Source organism: Salmo trutta, chromosome 34, assembly GCF_901001165.1.
Source record: "Salmo trutta chromosome 34, fSalTru1.1, whole genome shotgun sequence".
NCBI lineage: Eukaryota > Metazoa > Chordata > Actinopteri > Salmoniformes > Salmonidae > Salmo > Salmo trutta.
Genome location: NC_042990.1, coordinates 7,526,599 through 7,545,732, shown reverse-complemented (window position 1 = coordinate 7,545,732; position 19,134 = coordinate 7,526,599). Strand labels below are relative to the sequence as shown.

General features: G+C 42.1%; 1 protein-coding gene across 1 annotated transcript; it reads right to left on the bottom strand.

Moving 5' to 3' along the window:
* Positions 1 to 3,540: 3,540 nt before the first annotated feature.
* On the bottom strand, positions 3,541 to 18,614 carry LOC115173436 (prolyl endopeptidase-like). The gene is made up of 15 exons (XM_029731494.1): positions 18,399 to 18,614; positions 17,477 to 17,551; positions 17,239 to 17,372; positions 11,668 to 11,798; positions 11,191 to 11,400; positions 9,353 to 9,474; positions 8,923 to 9,028; positions 8,352 to 8,543; positions 6,732 to 6,929; positions 6,334 to 6,437; positions 6,118 to 6,254; positions 5,859 to 5,953; positions 5,392 to 5,523; positions 4,348 to 4,504; positions 3,541 to 4,182 (listed from the first exon to the last, which is right to left on the bottom strand). Exons 1-15 carry the CDS (start codon positions 18,438 to 18,440, stop codon positions 3,888 to 3,890), a joined length of 2,130 nt encoding a protein of 709 aa, XP_029587354.1. The 5' UTR covers positions 18,441 to 18,614; the 3' UTR covers positions 3,541 to 3,887.
* Between the last annotated feature and the right edge of the window lie 520 nt (positions 18,615 to 19,134).

Here is a 19,134-nt window from a genome sequence, read left to right as displayed (position 1 = left end):
TGTCATTAAACATCCATTTTAGTTGAAACACGTGTGTTCATTAATTCATTAATTGAATATTAAATGATTTAAGGTTTTCCTAATAATAATTCAACCAGACCCCTGAATCTAGAAACGTGCCTTTGTGACTTCTGAAAACATTTACGTATCATGAAAAATAAAATATTTCCACCCATCCCTTTTATGATAACAACCATATGATTTCCATATCTAAAACAAATCAATCAATGTAAAGTATACATAGCATACTCATTTACCTCAAGTAATGACATCTATGTAAAAAAAAATATATATATATATATATATATTATGAAAACAATATTTTATTGCAAACATTTTAAACAACAACCCCTGTTAAACATTTAATTAATATAAGACAAAGTAAGATTCCAAAAGTAGCCGATGGGCAGAGCTGAAGGAAGTAGGCCTGTGTTTTTGAGAGATGGGCCCAGATAGCAGAGGGGTCAGAGAAGAGCTCATTGAGCAAAGTGAAACAGTATAATTTGTGGTATATCCAACACAAGTGTAGATGGTGACCTGCTTGTGAGAATCACCAAAGTGAACTGGTTTGATTTCACTGGTGTGTTTACACAGATAGTTCTCTGTAAAGTCAATATGCACTCTGATCTCCTCTTTCCCCAGATTCTCTTTTAATTCTCTCAGTTTGGAGTATTGGTGTCAAATATTGTATAAGTGTTTCCCCAACTTCTCTTTCAATGCCTTGGAGAAGTCCTCCAATAGAATCTGCAGTGTGCCACACCTGTTCTTTAACTGTCAAATGTACAGTGAATTCTACATGTTTCCCTCTTTGTTTTTCTTCTCTCTCTTTTCAGCTTTGTTTTTCCACTCAAACCACCATGTCTGCTCACCAGCATCAAAGTCAGATGTTTAAGCTCTTTTGCTTGGCAAAGGGAGAACTCTCTGTACATGTACTCTTTCTTCAGTTTCTCACAGCACAAAGACTCAATAAGGTTCTCAATGTTTCTGCAGCTGATCACTTTGTGCTACTGTAGTTTTATGTCATGAACTGGAGGTTCCCATGGGTTTGCAGAGGCATGTGTCCCTATCCTGGACTGTTGTCTTGACAACCCAAAAATGACGTATTTGCAGAATTCATAGTAGGAAATTTGGATCTCTGAATATTTCCTCTTAAACTTCTGGTAAAGGTTCTGAATTATGCCGTTCAAGAAGCGCTTCTGCTTTTTCTTCTTGTTCCTCATTAGTGTGTCCTTTTCCCCTGTAGTTGCTCTACTGTTGAAATCACATTCACAGAATCTAGTGATTTTCTCTTCTGTGGCTGGGCTAATTCTGTTACACTACTTCTTCCTGTAGTATCGAATACTTGTTGGCCTGTTTTCATTTGCCCTCATTGCTTTTGCTGAAAATCCAAATGATCTGTTTGTGCTTTGGGCTTTGACCGGGCCACACTTTCTCAGGATGTTGCCTCTGAGCATTTTTGAAGCCACTTGTTTGTCCTTGGCACTGCACATGTTTTGATACTTTTGCTTTAACTCTGCAATGAAGGCATTTTGAAACAATAAAATCCTCAAGATCTTTGGGGGTTCCCTTCATTTGCTATTTTGTCTTTGGGGAATCTTCTCTCCATTTTCAGTCAATCACACCGTTTTTGTATTTCTCAGCTTTCCGTAAAGCATTATCAACTTTGACATTTGTCATGCAAATATCTCTGTATGTTTTTGAGCGACCTCTTCCAACCTTTTCCCTTCCAGCAAGTATTCAACTTCTCATTCGTGTTGCAGACGATGAGGAAGGGGTATCATGCAGTGCATCAACGGCAGGTAAGTTAGGAGCAGGTATATTGGCCTCTGGCTGCAAGTTATCTGGTAACTGAGGTGGTGTGTTTCCTGATAGGTTGGTCTCCATTGCAACTGTTCTCTTTAAAGTCTGTCTTCTATTCCATTGGTTGCATTTCCATTGCCTTCTCTTGCTTCTTTGTTCTCGCTTTGTAAGCTCAGAGGTCGATTTCACTTCTCTTTTTTCTTCCAGTATCTCTTCCTGTCTTTTTGCAGATGTTCCTGGAATCGTATAGGATCATTTTCTATTTTGTTTCTACAGTATGTCTGTGACCTCTGTGCTGTTTTATGTGGCATCTTCTAAAAACAAAGAGAAATATTACTTAGTTTTCAACTTGTGCACACCTTGGAACATTTTCTAGATTAAATGAATTTAAAACGTGATTAAATAAGCCTAAAGTACAAACTAATAACAGAATGAATTTGTCATTTCCACAACATTCTGTCATTTATTTCCACCACAGTTAAGTTTGATGGAAATTACTGATGGAAATGAGGCTTCTAGTTTTTGGAGAGAGGCTGTTCAGCAGGCTGTTCAGCATGCTTTGGCTAGTATTACAACTAGCATATAGTTTACACCAAATACATAAAATATTCACATTCTTACAAAATTCTACCACAAATTAAATAAATTATAGCCTGTTTGGAAATGACTGACATATTTTTCTTCAACTTCTGGACATCACATCTGGAACAACTGTTCGATGCAGCCATGTGTCACAATCCGTTTCTATGGTAACTACATTAACATTCTCTTGAAAATACTTTCTTAATGAGGAATTTGTTCTCTGATGGAAATGACACCACTACCAAGACAGGTATATTTGGTGTAAAAAAAACAACAATAAAGGACATACAAATATTGATATAGATTTTATTTCATTGACTCTTTTTTTCTAGTAGATAACATGTAATGTGTAATTATTTATGCTTTCTCATAGCAAAACAGAGTAGAAGCTCAAAAGTCTGGGTCGGGGACAAGGGCAAAACAGTGATATTTCAGGTATAAAAGTCGCAAAAGAAGTTGATAGAGAGGTGTTAAGAAATTCTGGGGTGATTGTAGTGCGAACTTAAAAATAAAAGGTCATTTGTATGTTATTATTGAAATAAAATCCTAAACATTTACCCTGAGGACATAGAAGTGCCAGTAGTTACAGAATCACCCTACAATGAGTACCCAGGTGTATTGATATCCCTGCATTTTTATTACTGTTAGCAGCTTGTCACGTCTATTTGAATTAATATTGAGGAATATTTCACTTTCTTTGGTCATAGGAACAACATACATTTGTGCATGAGGCAGATGTTGTGTGACTCGAGTTTCGCCATCAGGTGGAAGACTGTGTCCCCTCTCTGGTCTGTCTCACCAGAGGAAAGGAAGGAGAGAGCAGGGACAGTGAGAGGCAGACCCTCTGCTGCTCTCTCTCTCCCTCCCTTCTGATGAGACTAATGCCGCATTCAAAACAACTGGCAACTCGGAAATCTCTGACTTCCGAGCGTTCAAGACAACTGGGAACTTGGGAAAAAAAATTAGATCCGAATGGGAAAAATAGTTTGGAGCGGTCATCCAAGTCGGAAACTCACACATCTTTCTAGAACTCCGACCTGAAGATCACTCATTGACCTCGTTTATTTCAGAGAACCCAGTTGTCTTGAAAGCACCATGACCATCAGATTCAGGTCCCATCAGTACAGTAAAATAAAAAAGAAAATTATTTGCAAATGATTTCAATTTATGCTCGCACTTGCGAGCTTTGCCTCGCAAGTGCTACACCAACTGATCTATTTTATTGTCAAAGCTTGAGTTTTCTTTTAAAATATAATATGGTCTGAGAAGAACAATATTGGCAGGCCAGGCATATAGCCAATATGCAGTGATAATGTATTAGGCCTACTGCACAAACCTCATTCCTACAGAACTGCTTTTATTAGGTTAATGTTCCATTTTTGAAGTCATGTTTAAAAAAAAATCTGAGTGGTAGATCTCAGCGTGCTTTTTGACTACGAAAGTGATCTTGACTCAGAAAAGGTTGGTGACCACTGCTCTAGCTCTTCACTCTCCTCTCTTCCTCTTCACTCTCTCCAGCTCAGCCCCAGTGTCTGAGCAATGAAGGAGAAGACGTGTGTATCCTCCAGGATTGCCTTAGTGGTTGGCTTTCCCGCCCCGTGCCCGCTGCGGGTGTCTACCCGGACCATAAGAGGCTGGGCCTGCCCGGGGCTGTTGCCCACACCGTGCTGCAGTGTGGCACAGTACTTCAGGGTGTGGAGGGGCACCACCCGGTCGTCATGGTCACCAGTCAGTAGGAGCATGGCAGGGTAGGCAGCGCCAATGTGAGGTGGAGGGGGGAGGTTGTGGAGAGGGGAGTACCTGAGGGTGAGTGGAGGGAGAGAGAGATAATAATTGAGTTCTACCAAATATTTATTGTACAAATGACATGCAGAGCTACAATGTGGCGTCCAATGCATTTATGTTTATGTTCAGTATGTGTTGTATGCTTAGTGTGTGTGTGTGATCTGAGTGTGCCAGACTTACTTGATGAGCCATTTGAACTGCTCAGGGTGGTCTGCACAGCCGTAGTCAGTGGTCCAGGCGTGGCCGATGGTAAACTTGTGGAACTTGAGCATGTCCATCACCCCAACCTTAGCCACAGCACAGCCAAACAGGTCCGGACACTGATTCACACACGCCGCTGGGTTTGAAAGTGTGTGTGTGTGAGTGAGTGAGTGAGTGAGTGAGTGAGTGAGTGAGTGAGTGAGTGAGTGAGTGAGTGAGTGAGTGAGTGAGTGAGAGAGAGAGAGAGAGAGAGAGACATGTCTTACACTTGTTATATGATTAATTACACTTCTAAAACATACCCAACTCACACTTTGACAAGTACACACACACCAACATCCAATCTTTCCTAAATGGCCATAGACACCAGTAGGATTGTAAAACGTTTGCCTGCCGACAGTACTTAGCACCTCTGAACAGTGTGACTGGCTCATACGTACGAGAAAAAAATCCCTATTAAATAAAAATATTTAAAAAATAAAAAATAAACTCCACGTGGGGGTTTGTGCTCTCTGATTGGCTCAAAGTGAAGTTGTTTGCCACTGACAAGCAATCGGTAAGTTCATCACCACCGGGTCGGCATGCAACAGGTACCGCTTTTGTTCTAGCGAAAAAAGGAACAGGTGTGATAAATACCTATCGGCAGTCTATCGGCTGTGAGATTCTCGATGTGTTTCATGCTATAGAGAGAGAGACCTGTCTTACACTTAAACATACCCGACTCACCTCTTTAACCTGCAGGTTAACAAGGCCACACACACACTACAGCAACATCCAATCTTTCCTAAATGGCCACTTAAAATAAGGAAGTACTCTTTAGTTGGATTTGTACAATGCAATATGGTTGGCAGTCTTTTTAAATGATGTAGCTAACTACTGTTTAATGTGCTGTGTAATCACTGAATTAATTTACATGAACAATTATACTGAAGATATAAAACATTTAAAGAGAATGCGGTTATGATTGACCGAACTAGGAGACAATTTAGAATGATGGCCTTAAATGCCATCCCCTCTCCATACCCACGAGCAGTCCCCCGTTGGAGGCGCCGTTGATGGCTATGCGTCTGGCTGTGGTGTAGTTCTCCTGGATCAGATACTCTGCTGCACACCGGAAGTCATCAAAGCAATTCTGCTTGTTCCCCAGGGTACCACCTAGACAGAAGAAGGAATTCAACTCTAGACGGGATACTGCCATAGTCCATAGATAACATGCCATTTAGCAGACACTTTTCCGCACTATCCTGGCCTTGCAAGCGCCATGCTCTGCCAAGAGCTACAGAGAGACTGGGGCCGAGTATCAATAGTCATAGCTACAATAGTTTCCATTGCTCATCTTATTCCCCCCCCCCCCAAGCATGACAGGTGAAGGCAAAACAGTGGAAAGCTGTGCTAGTGAATATAAAACTAGCGAATCGCAGCCCGTAGGTTTAACATACTGTTGCTTTATTTAACCTATTTCTATGCATCTTTAGGTGAAGATACAGTACCTTTGTGCCAGGTCTGTCCGTACTCCCCTCCTCCTCTGATGTTGGCTACAGCCAGGATTCCCCCCAGGTGTCTGACAAACAGCAGGTATGGAACACTGACAGAGTGAGAGAGACAGCGAGGGGAGGGGTGATGGACAGGTGTCACTCAAATCACACCGACTCAGAATACAGGTCACTTGGATGAATTCTATACTTGTGAATTCCTGGAGGGGAAAGATACATCATGTTCTGTTGGAGGTCCATGTGTTGTCATACTAACTTGTAGTATGGTTGGATAGAGTGCTCAAAGCCTCCATATCCGTACAGGAAGACAGGATGTGATCCGTCCTTCTTAAGACCCCGGGCGTGCACCAGGAACATGGGGATTTTAGTTCCATCCTTGCTGGGGTAAAACACCTGAAACACACAGCAATGTTGTCATACCGAGAGTGTCAAGATACTGTTAAGTCGTTACTGTAATCTGCTGTTGTCTTACCTGGTTGGTTTCATAGTCCTCCTGTTGGATACCCTTCACCTCCACCTGTCTGAACACTGTGGGTTCTGGAGACGCCTGGCTCAGGTCACAGTGGTAGATCACACCTGGGAGAGACACGACACATAGGGGTTAGAGGTCCTAGAGAGGTCAAAGGTTATAGATAATAAGGACGTTGGCAGGGAGGGTACCCGAACCGTAGTATTGAAAGCTAGTCTTAATTTGTGTTGAATGTAAGCCACTCCATACTAATAGTGTGAATATTAACCCTAATGAATCATAATTAAGTGAAAAGACCAGGAGGTGTAAACACATCAGGTTATGCCAATTGAATTCCCATATCCTTTTCATGTCTAACACCACAAAATCAGTTTAGTATCCCCGAGGAGACAGTCCAGTACCTGGCGTGGTGAAGGAGGTGAACTTGTAGAAAAAATCAGAGTGTTTCTTCTTACAGCTGAGGCCCACCACAGTGCCCACGTCCAGAGGCAGATCTCTGACCAGACCACCAGTGGACAGCTCATACAACTGCAGGATGTCCTTCACGTCATGGACATAGTTGACCAGCAGGTGGCGCTGGTTCACAGAGGCCACGGAGCCTATAAGGAAGACCGAAAATTCTTACATGTAGGCTACTTGGGTTCCTTCTGAGCATATCAACACGTCTAGAATCAGTTATTTCTGTTTAAAACGTGAACCAATTTCAGCTAAATAATGAAACTGGCCTTGGATTATAAGGAAGGCATAACGCACAAATAACCTGACATATATAGGATCCAATTTCATGGCAAATTATTGCAAGGGGGATGCAATTTCTGTTTTGTTTTACAATGTTGAAGTATACTGTGTAAGGTATTCTTCACATGCTGTTCTTTCTCTTGTCCAATAGATGGCAGTCTGTTTTTCATCGTTATAGTACAGCATGGGACACAGACTTCCTGTTAACTCCTTTCCCCTCTCAAATGGACTTTGTCTAAGATACAGCAACTACACTGGATATTCTAGTATAGGGAGTTCAACCAAAATGAAGAAGTGCAATGCTAGTAAGTCAAGCCGAGTATAAATAGAACAAATGTCAATAATGTAGCTTGAATTTGCTGATTTCCAACAGTGTGCGTGTGTACAGTACATGCTGTTAACGTTATACTCGTGTGTGTATTGTTCTAGGAATGGAGAGAGAGAGAGTCACACACCCATGACCCTTAATACACTGAGCATACATCACGAACCACCTGGTAGAACCTCCTAAAACCTTCAAATCACACCCTCAACCACAGGTACGGCAGTAAACACATGTGGCCCCACATCCAGTAGTGATTAAAATCTCTCAGCTAACAGAATGGTAGGCAGACGAAACACCACTGCTCTAGTGATATTAGTCAATATGGTGCCAATATGGTTTGGTGAAGAACATCCTTGTGGTATGTAAAAGGGATAAACTTCAAATGAGAAGTAAATCACTTTCATACGACCTGTTCCTGCCCCGACTACACTTTCATACGACCTGTTCCTGCCCTGACTACATTGAAGACGCGTGCCAGACAATGCCTGGAAGTATCTTATGAACTAGGGCTGACAAAATCGCTTGCTACGTCGCAAACATCTTGCTGGTGGTAGATTTTAAAACGTGATTCACTGAGGACAAAGTTCCCGTACTTGCAAAGTTGCATGCTATGACGAAAGTGGGTTAACCAAGACAAGAAGTTCCCACTCACTGTGGTTGATAGACTGAAACATAAACATTCAGATCTATAAGTGAAACTTGGCAAGTAGCCTGACCATACTAAACTTATTTTACCTCCTTTAGTCCAGTGGTCTCCAACCCTGATCCTGGATACTCACACCGAAACTCAAATTTTCGTTTCAGCCCAGCACAAAAAAACACATTTGGCTTATCACCATCATCATGATTAGGTCATTAGGTCATATCAGTTGTTTTAGTGGTGGGCTGGAACAAAATCCTGCACACCCTGTAGCTCTCCAGAACCAGGGTTGGATACCACTGCTCAGGTTTCTCTTACCCAGGACGTCCTTGTCGTGCTGGGGTAGAAGGGTCCTCCAGTGCTCCTTGTTTGGTTTCTCCAGGTCAATGTTGATCAGGCAATAGCGAGGGGCGTCCAGGTTGGTGCGGAAGGTGAACACACTGCCCTCGTTGGTGATGTACGAGTACTGCGCCTCAAAGTTGTCCACCAGCTTCACCCAAGGCAGCAGGCCTATAGGTACAGATGCAGTCAAATATATTGGCACACATGCAATATACAAGCAAGTGCAATGGAGCAGAACTTACCACAGGTGAGATAAAGTACGAGTAAATGACAATCCCTTTCCTCCAACCACATTAACTTGTGAATAATTTAGTCCAGGCCATTTTTTACTTTGAAGTGAAAAATCTCGTTCGGTTTTGATTTATTTTTCTTGGTGCTGTGCAGTTGGAAATCAAATACCAAATGTTTGACATTTATTTTTGGAAGAAATAGTGAACCGTGCAAATATATTTGACTGCATCTGTACAGGACAATAAGAGCTAGTATTGAGACGCACCTATGATGTCAGGTATTCATACAGGGTCTGATTAAAATGGTAGGGACAGACCTGTGATGCCATTGGGTAGCTTCTCCAGGTCACAGTACCACAGCTGGTTGACTGGCTCACAGCCCTCTGTGATGTTGAGCACTGCATACCTGCCGTCATCCGACACCTAGGGAGAGCGAGAGAGAAGGAAGACGGAGAGACAGAGAGAGTAAGATTGTGAGAGAGGGGGACAAGGAGGGTGAGGGAGAAATACAAACGAGTTGACGCTTTAGTACTAGCTGATGCTATCCCTACATTAACAATGCAAGTCATTACTTACAAACGGGGATCAAAAGATCGATCCGGGATTGAGAAAGAGTCAAACAAGGTGGAAGAGAGAAGTGAGTGAGATGAGAAAAAGAGTGACAGTGTAATAGCAGTAGATTCATATGGAGAATGTGGTGGACAACAGGTGAGAAATGTAAAGAAAAAGCATTCTCTTTAAACTCACTGTTACTCCACTGTGCCATTTTGGCTGGTCAGGAAACTCAGCCACCAGGATGTCCTCTGATTGGTTGGTGCCGATCACATGGTAGTAGAGTTTCTGATTGAGGTTGGATGTGGTCTCTGTGCCTGTGGAGCAATGCAGAAAGCTGTGTTTTTCAACGTGTCTGTGCACTTGTACAGTGGATACGGCGCATTCAGAAAGTATTCAGACCCCTTCCCTTTTTCCACATTTTGTTACGTTACAGATTTATTCTAAAATGGGTTAAATAAAACAAAAATCCTCATCAATCTACACGCAATACCCCATAATGGCAAAGTGAGAACAGGTTTTAAGAAATGTTTGCAAATGTATTAAAAAAATAAAAAAAACTAATTATTGACATAACTATTCAGGCCCTTTGTTTTCAGACTCGAAATTGAGGTCAGGTGTATCCTGTTTCGAATGATCATTCTTGCAATGTTTCTTTCTACAACTTGGAGACCACCGGTGGTAAATTCAATTGATTGTACATGATTTGGAAAGGCACACACCTGTCTATATAAGGTCCCACAGTTGACAGTGCATGTCAAAGAAAAAGATAAGCCATGAAGTCGAAGGAATTGTCCATTGAGCTCCGAGACAGGATCGTATAAGAGGCACAGATCTGGGGAAGGGTAACAAAAAATGTCTGCAGCTTTGAAAGTCCCCAAGAAGACAGTGGCCTCCATCATTCTTAAATGAAAGAAGTTAGGAACCGCCAAAAGTATTCCAAGAGCTGGCCGCACGGCCAAACTGAGCAGTCGGGGGAGAAGGGCCTTGGTCAGGGAAGTGACCAAGAACCCGATGGTCACTCTGATAGAGCTATAGAGTCCCTCTGTGGAGATGGGAGAACCTTCCAGAAGGACAACGATCTTTGCAGCACTCAACCAATCAGGCCTTTATGGTAGAGTGGCCAGATGGAAGTCACTCCTCAGTAAAATGCACATGACAGCCTGCTTGGAGTTTGCCAAAAGGCACCTAAAGACTCTCAGACCATGAGAAACAAGCTTCTCTGGCCTGATGAAACCAAGATTGAACTCTTTGGCCTGAATGCCAAGCGTCACGTCTGGAGGAAACCTGGCATTATCCCTAGGGTGAATCATGGTGGGGGCAGCATCATGCTGTGGGAATGTTTTTCAGAGGCAGGGACAGGGAGACTAGTCAGGATTGAGGGAAAGATGAACGGAGCAAAGTACAGAGAGATCCTTGATGAAAACCTGCTCCAGAGCGCTCAGGACCTCAAACTGGGGCGAAGTTTCACCTTCCAACAGGACAATGACCCTAAGCACACAGCCAAGACAACGCTGGAGTGGCTTCGGGACAAGTCTCTGAATATCCTTGAGTGGCCCAGCCCAGAGCCCGGACTTAAACCTGATCAAACATCTCTGGAGAGACCTGAAAATAGCCGTGCAGTGACGCTCCCCATACAACCTGACTGAGCTTGAGAGGATCTGCAGAGAATAATGGGAGGAACTCCCCAAATACAGGTGTGCCAAGCTTGTAGCGTCATACCCAAGAAGACTCAAGGCTGTAATCACTGCCAAAGGTGCTTCAACAAAGTACTGAGTAAAGGGTCTGAATACTTATGTAAAAGTGATATTTCAGTTTTTGCTTTGTCATTATGGGGTATTGTGTGGGGCGCTTGTCAGAGGAGTGATCAGGAAAAACAATTTAATCCATTTTAGAATAAGGCTGTAACGTAACAAAGTGAAAAAGTCAAGTTGTTTGAATACTTTCTGAATGCACTGTATACTATGTTGTACTGTATACAGTAGATTTCATATATGTGTGTGTGTGTGTGTGTGTGTGTGTGTGTGTCTCACCATCAGCCTTGCCGTCCTGTCGGGGGTAACAATTATAAAACACCCCGCGGGCGTCGTGGGTCCAGGCCAGGCAGCTGAACTTCACCCTGTCCAGGACATCAGGCAGCGTCATGAGGTCATCAGCCTTCAGGAAGTGCACCGTCACCCAGTCGGAGCCACTGGAGCTCAGGCCATACGCAAAGTACTCGCACTCCTCTGACAAGCGCCCCACTGAAAGGAGAAGGAGAGCGAGGCAAGGAGAGAGGAAAAGGAAAAATAGATATTACATTGTGTGATATTATAATGTATCATGTAAAGTGGGCCTATCATTTATGTGTTCTTTTAGCAATATACTCCACCTTTGTCACAGCAATAAAATCTAATAACAGAATAGAAATATCAATTGCTTGACAAGAGAGGAGGAGGAATTGTGAGGACTCAGGTTGAGACATACACACAAACACACTATAAAACATTGTATTACAGTAATCAACTCACTCTTCAAGGCTACAGTCCCATCCGCAGACAGTGTGTTTGGGTCAAAGAAGACTGTGGCCGGTCCGTCCAGAGAGTCCTGCACATAGAGCGCATCCTGGTTCTGCAGGCCCTGGTTATGGAAGTAGAAATACCTATGGACCGAGGAAACCAGTTATATTTGTTCTACCATGGAGAGCATCAGACACACATACAGTGCCTTCAGAAAGTACTCATACACCTTCATTTATTCCACATTTTGTTTTGTTACAGCCTGAATTAAAAAATTATGAAATAGACACATAATGACAACGTGAAAACATTCTTAGAAATGTTAGCAAATTTATTGAAAATGAAATACAGAAATATCATTTACTTAAGTATTCACACCTGAGTCAATACTTTGTAGAAGCACCTTACAGCTTTGAATCGTCTTGGGTATGTCTGTACCAGCTTTGCACATCTGGATTTGCAGATTTTCTCAAGCTCTGTTAAGTTAGATGGGAGCAGCAATCTTCAAGTCTTTCTACAGATTTTCAATGGGATTCAAGTCTGGGTTTTGGCTGGGCCACTCAAGGACTTTCACATTCTTGTTCTGAAGCCATTCCAGCATTTATTTGACTATATGCTTGGGGTCATTGTCCTGTTGGAATGTAAATCTTTGCCCCAGTCTAAGGTAGCTTGCACTCTGAAGCAGGTTCTCGTCAAGGATTTGCCTGCATTTGGCTCCATTCGTTGTTCCGTCTAGCCCTACTAGTCTTCCAGTCCCTGCCACTGAAAAACATCCCCATAGCATGATGCTGCCACCACCATGCTTCACGGTAGGGATGGTGTTAGACAGGTGATGCCTGGTTTTCTCTAGACATAGCGGTTTGCGTTGTCGTCTCATCAGACAACAGATTTTTTTGCCTTATGTTCGCAGTCTTTCACATGCTTTTTTGCAAACTCCAGGCGTGCCGTTATGTTCCTTTTTCTCAGGAGTTGCTTCAGTCTGCTCACTCACCTATAAAGCCAAGATTGGTGAAGTGCTGTAGAGACTGTTGTCCTTCTGGCAGATACTCCCATCTCAACCAAAGAACTCTGTCATTCCGTCAGTGGTCAATGGGTTCTTGGTCACCTCCCTGACCATGGTCCTTCTTCCCCGGTTGCTCAGTTTGGTCAGAAAGCCAGCTTTAGGGAGAGTCTGGGTAGTGCCAAGGCTGAGGAGTAAGTTTCACACATGCAGTTATTGCGTAGTTACCTCTTTTTGTGCATTTTCTTGGAAATAAGTGTGCAGGCTTTGGTTCCAGTTCGTCTCTTGTAGGGGCAGCTGTATTTTCGTTCCTAATCTGTTTATTTCCCATAGAGAATGATAGAGGCCTTTAGTGGCCAAAATGCCGTATGAGCATGGACAGGACCATGGAGGGCTTCCACCATTTTAATGTAGTCAACTGGGTGGGACTTCCAACTTCATTGGCTGATCCCTAATGGTGACAAAGATGAGTCCTCTGTCTCTATGTTGTTTCCTCTCTTGTAGGAGCAGTTGTAGTGATGGGCTTTCTGAAGGCTTCGGTGCTTTCACCAAATTGTGCCAAAAAACGGTTGATTACCCGGAGCAGTTGGAAATCCCGCTCATGGCACCACTCCGCGCTCCATGTGCTATCCTACAACGCTGCTAAAAACCGCGCCGCGCTCACAGGAAAACACACTGCAGCTCCAAATTCGCTCCATTAATTAAAATCACAATTTAACCGTCTATTTTTGTGACTACCTGGACCTACCAATTTCCTTATAAGTATTGAAACCAAACCATATAATTATTTGAATAAGCATGAAAATGTGACTGTAAGAAGCAGACATAATTTCAAAATAGGCCACATGTCATATTAAACAGCATATAAACAATCTAAATAGGTCAGGAGCCATACAGGGAGCATAAGAAGGAACGATAATTAATTATTTATGCTATATTATTTCAAGGCTATAGCAAGTGGTGTAAAGTACTTAAGTAAAAATACTTGAAAGTACTACTTAAGTAGTTTTTTGGGGTATCTGCACTTTACTATTTATATTTTTGACAGTCTTTTACGTGACTAAATTCCTAAAGAAAATGATATACTTTTTACTCCATACATTTTCCTTGACACCCAAAAGTACTTGTTACATTTTGAATGCTTTGCAGGAAATTCACACACTTATCAAGAGAACATCCCTGGTCATCCCTACTGTCACAAAAGGTGCCGTGTTGAATAGACCAAACTGCAGCGGGAATATGGATGCTCATATTTTAATTCAAAAAAGGAGTAAAGCATCCACTAGAAACCCAATACACACGACAGGCCCAGTCTTACATGCACGCAAGAACAACTACCCACAACCCCAAAGAAAAACACACACCACTATATAGAACTCCCAATCAAAGGCAACTCAACACACCTGCCTTCAATTGGGAGTCTAATCACCAACACAAACCCCTTAACATACAAAAAACCTGCCATATCCTGACCCAAAACTGATACCATACCTCCCTCTGCTGGTCAGGACATGACACCTACTGCCTCTGATCTGACGGACTCACTAAACACATACTTCGTCTGTAAATTAAAATAAACAAGAAAATGAGGCCGTCTGGTTTGCTTAATATAAGGAATTTTATATGATTTACACTTTTACTTTTGATACTTAAGTATATTTCAAACCAAATACTTTTACACTTTCACGCAAGTTTAATATTTTTCAAAAACTGAATCTACAGTTTTCCATTATTTAAGATGCTGAAGATGGAAGCTATACTACATAAAACAAATTATTTGAACACCTGTGCACCTTTCACATTTAAAAAGAAATTTGAAACCAGGTTAGATAGCAATGGTAGTGGCAAGGTAGGTTAGGTAGCAATGGTAGTGGCAACAAACAATGACAGACACAATTGTTGTTTTTCTTCATAAAATGAGCTAAATAGTACGGGTAAATCTCCCTTGTCTCAGATACCCATAAAATACAGTATACAACGATCAATGTCTGATACAGTACCAGTCGAAGGTTTGGACACATCTCCTCATCCAAGGGCTTTTCTTTATTTGTTCTATTTTCTACATTGTAGAATAATAGTGAAGATATCACAACTATGAAATAACACATATGGAATCATGTAGTAACCAAAACAAAGTGAAACAAATCAAAATATATTTTAGATTCTTCAAAGTAGCCACCCTTTGCCTTGATGACAGCTTTGTTCACTCTTGGCTTTCTCTCAACCAGCTTCATGAGGTAGTCACCTGGAATGCATTTCACTTAACAGGTGTGCCTTGTTAAAAGTTAATTTGTGGAAATTCTTTCTTTCTTAATGCGTTTGAGCCAATCAGTTGTGTTGTGACAAGGTAAGGGTAGTATACAGAAGATAGCCCTATTTGGTAAAAGACCAAGTCCATATTATGGCAAGAACAGCTCAAATAAGCAAAGAGAAACAACAGAGCATCATTACTTTAAGACATGAAGGTCAGTCAATCCGGACAATTTCAAAAACGTTGAACTTTTCTTCAAGTGCTGTCTTAAAAACCATCAATCGCTGTGATGAAACTGGCTCTCATGAGGACCGCCATAGGAAAGGAAGACCCAGAGTTACCTCTGCTGCAGAGGATAAATTCATTAGAGTTACCAGCCCAAATAATTGCTTCACAGAGTTCAAGTAACAGACACATCTCAACATCAAGTGTTCAGAGGAGACTGCGTGAATCAGGCCTTCATGGTCAAATTGCTGCAAAGAAACCACTACTAAAGGACACCAATAAGAAGAAGAGACTTGCTTGGGCCAAGAATCACGAGCAATGGACATTAGAACGGTGAAAATCTGTCCTTTAATCTGACGAGTCCAAATTTGCGATTTTTGGTTCCAACAGCTGTGTCTTTGTGAGACACAGAGTAGGTGAATGGATGATCTCTGTATGTGTGGTTCCCACTGTGAAGCATGGAGGAAGAGGTGTGATGGTGTGGGGGTTCTTTGCTGGTGACACGGTCAGTGATTTTTTTAAAATTCAAGGCACACTTAACCAACATGGCTACCACAGCATTCTGCAGCGATACGCCATCCCATCTGGTTTGTGCTTAGTGCGACTGTTAAACAGGACAATGACCCAACACACCTCCAGGCTGTGTAAGTGCTATTTGAGCAAGAAGGAGAGTGATGGAGTGCTGCATCAGATGACCTGGCCTCCACAATCACCCGACCTCAACCCAATTGAGATGGTTTGGAAAAGCAGCTAACAAGTGCTCAGCATATGTGAGAACTCCTTCATGACGGTTGGAAAAGCATTCCAGGTGAAGCTGGTTGAGAAAATGCCAAGAGTGTGCAAAGCTGTCATCAAGGCAAAGGGTGGCTACTTTGAAGAATCTCAAATCAAAAAAAAAAAAGATTTGATTTGTTTAACACTTTTTTTGGCTACTGCATGATTTCATATGTGTTATTTCATAGTTTTGATGTCTTCACTATTATTCTAAAATGTAGAAAATAGTAAAAATCAAGAAAAACCCTTGAATGAGTAGACTGGTTACTGTCTGTACACACACAGGACAATTACAATGTGATACACAATAGGCACCAAAAAGCAGACCATATGCTATCCTAGGTACTTTCATCTCAACCACATATTGTATGTGGTCTTACGACTCACTTTTGAGACATGATTAGCTATTTTTATAGTGAGAACTTCACACTGCCTATGGAGTTTATATGTTTCAAATCTTTTGGAAGACTATTCCAAAGAATGGCAGCTGAGTTTCTGTCCCCATACCACTATTAAATCTAAAAGGAACAACGTCAGTTTCACTCCTTCTAGTAGATGAGTTATGGTTATCCCGGACCAAGTTAAAGTCGTTACGCACAGTAAGTACCTGGGGACCATACCGTGGACAAGCTTATGTACAAGACACACTTTATTCTGACAGACTATCTCCTCCACGTTGAGCTATCTGAGTCTTTCAACGTGGGAATGGTTAAGATGAGTAATCCTGACTAATTTGTTCTGCGACTTCTGCAGTTTGTTTTTAATTGTCCAGTAGAGGTCGGTGTCTGAAAGCAGCTTGGAATAGAAGAAAGCACCAGAACCACGGCGAAATCAGTGGGATCTCGCATTTTGCAACACACGGTTTGAAAAAGCACGTGATCAAACTAAGCTTTGGACATCATGGATGACGTACTTTTGATAAAGGGATACATGCGTTGGCACACTGATTCGAAGTTAGTTGCAATAGCGATTTCGACGCATATCTCGGTGCTCCGGTATCAAAAGTAACATCACTAGACAGCTGTAGGGGCAGCTGTATTTTAGCTCCTACTGGTTTCCTCTCTTTTAGGGGCAACTGTATTTTACTCCCTAACCAGTTTCGTCTCTTGTGGGGCAGCTGTACTTTAGTTCCTATCTGTTTCCTCTCTTGTATGGGCAACTGTATTTTACTCCCTAACCAGTTTCCTCTCTTGTAGGGGCAGCTGTATTTTAGTTCCTACCCATTTCCTATCTTGTAGGGGCATCTGTATTTGAGCTTCTACTTGTTTCCTCTCTTGTTGGGGCAGCTGTATTTTAGTTAACCTGTTTTCTCTCTTGTATTTTAGTTCCTAACCTGTTTCCTCTCTTGTAGGGGCAGCTGTACTTGGGGTAGTCGTAGAGCTCAGTTAGCCGCTGGTGAAACTGAGGCCTGACCGCACACTGCTCCAGGAATGGCATGGACAGCTTATTCTGTTCCTCCACAAAGGCCTGGGCAAAACAAACACACACACACAAACACGTCAGTGTTCAGGAATAGGTAGCTGCAATACTGAAACAAATCCCTTGTCATTATGTGTCTTTCCAGATTCCACCTTAGTTTCTTCACTGTCAGGATCTTCCAACCAGGCATACGGGTCACATATCTTAACCCCATGGTAGTCATCCACCTACAGGATAGAAATACAACAGTTACTGTAAGTATGACTGCATGTACAGAAAGAAAAAGAAAGAGGCTATGTCACACAATGTTTGGAAAGGATGCGTAATGACTCCACAGCAGAGTTGGTTGACAGCTGAGTTCAACAGAATTATTTATTTAAATATGACATTGATTGAAGGAGTGTTTGATGTGGCAATGTCCAATGAAATTCAGATGAATTAAATATAAAACATTTACCGACTGATTTATAGCCTACAACAGTGTATGACACTAAAGATAAAAGTAGCAGTCTTACTCAGAACTACAGGCCTTTGTTAGAACCTGTAGAGGCTAAACCAAATTGGAAACAGAAACCATGTTTTTTCTCAGGGTTACTCAGCCTAGCCCATAAAGAATGATAGAGTCCTCTAGTTGTCAAAAGGCCTCATTAGCATGGGCAGTGCCATTGAGGGCTTCCACCATTTTAATGTAATTTAATGTAGTCAACTGTGTGGGACTTCCAACTTCATTGGCTGATCCCTCCTGGTGACACTGTTGAAATCATGTCCAACTGGGACATCAGGAGGGATCCTCCCCCCACCCCCCCCAAAAAAAGACTACTTTGAAATTGAGATTGCACCAATGCTGCTGCCTGTTCGCTCACAGGCGCCATAATGGGACCTATTTAGGGATGCTTTCTCTGTGGCTCAGCCAGACTGACTTTGCACAGACTGAAGGCCTACTATTTTTTGCTCTCTTAATAAGATTCAATCTCTTCCTGCTTGTGCGCCTACCACTTTAAGACAGAATGGTCGAGAGAGAGAGGAAGCAGAGAGAGTGCGAGATAGAGAGAGCTGTTCGAATTTGACACCGACCTTACTCTCATCTCTCCGAGCTGCCGGGTACTTAAATGCCATGGTAGTGTCTAAATGTGTCCGTATGTCTCTTCAATACGTTTTTCCGTCTGTCGTTTTCCTTTCTCTGTTAGCCCGCCTGCCTATCTGTACTACTCCACACCCTGAAAGACTCAGTGACAGGTAGCCCAAAGTGAAAGTGAAATCTTGTTTTTACTTCTATGTTTTTTTTATGGCGAAGTACACCAACTGTGCCACCTGCTGGATGGGGGTGAAAACTGCGAAATAATAGAAGAAAAGGGGGAAGGGGGAAAAACATACTCCTAATATTCCCAAAATATTTTTTTTAAATAAAATGTACTCCTGAGGACTTTCACCATTTTGAAGTAGTCAACCGGGTGGGACTTCCTATAGGTTAAGGAAGGATCACATAATTCCATCCAGGTCATCAGGAGGGATCAGCCAATGAATTATACTTGTGAGCAAACATTCCATAACTCCAGGTAAATCGGCAACCTTGGCTTTATACCTTTTCAAACAACACACCACTTGGTAGCACCCTTTCAGTTTGTTTACCAACTCATAGAAGTAAATGGACCACTTCAAAATGGAGATGGCCTCAATGGCGCCACCCATGCTCTCACAGACACCATAAATATCTATATGGGATTGACACACTTACAACATGGGTCTGCCCAGCTCTCAAAAAGTTATTTCCATTTTTTTTATTTAACTTGGCAAGTCAGTTAAGAACAAA

Coding starts and splice junctions, on each gene's coding strand:
- LOC115173436 (XM_029731494.1), bottom strand. CDS start 18,440: ATGGCATTTAAGTACCCGGCAGCTCGGAGAGATGAGAGTAAG. Junction 9,475..11,190: donor ACAGGACGGCAAGGCTGATG/GTGAGACACACA, acceptor ATTGCTCCACAG/GCACAGAGACCACATCCAAC. Junction 6,930..8,351: donor GCACGACAAGGACGTCCTGG/GTAAGAGAAACC, acceptor TCTTCCTTATAG/GCTCCGTGGCCTCTGTGAAC.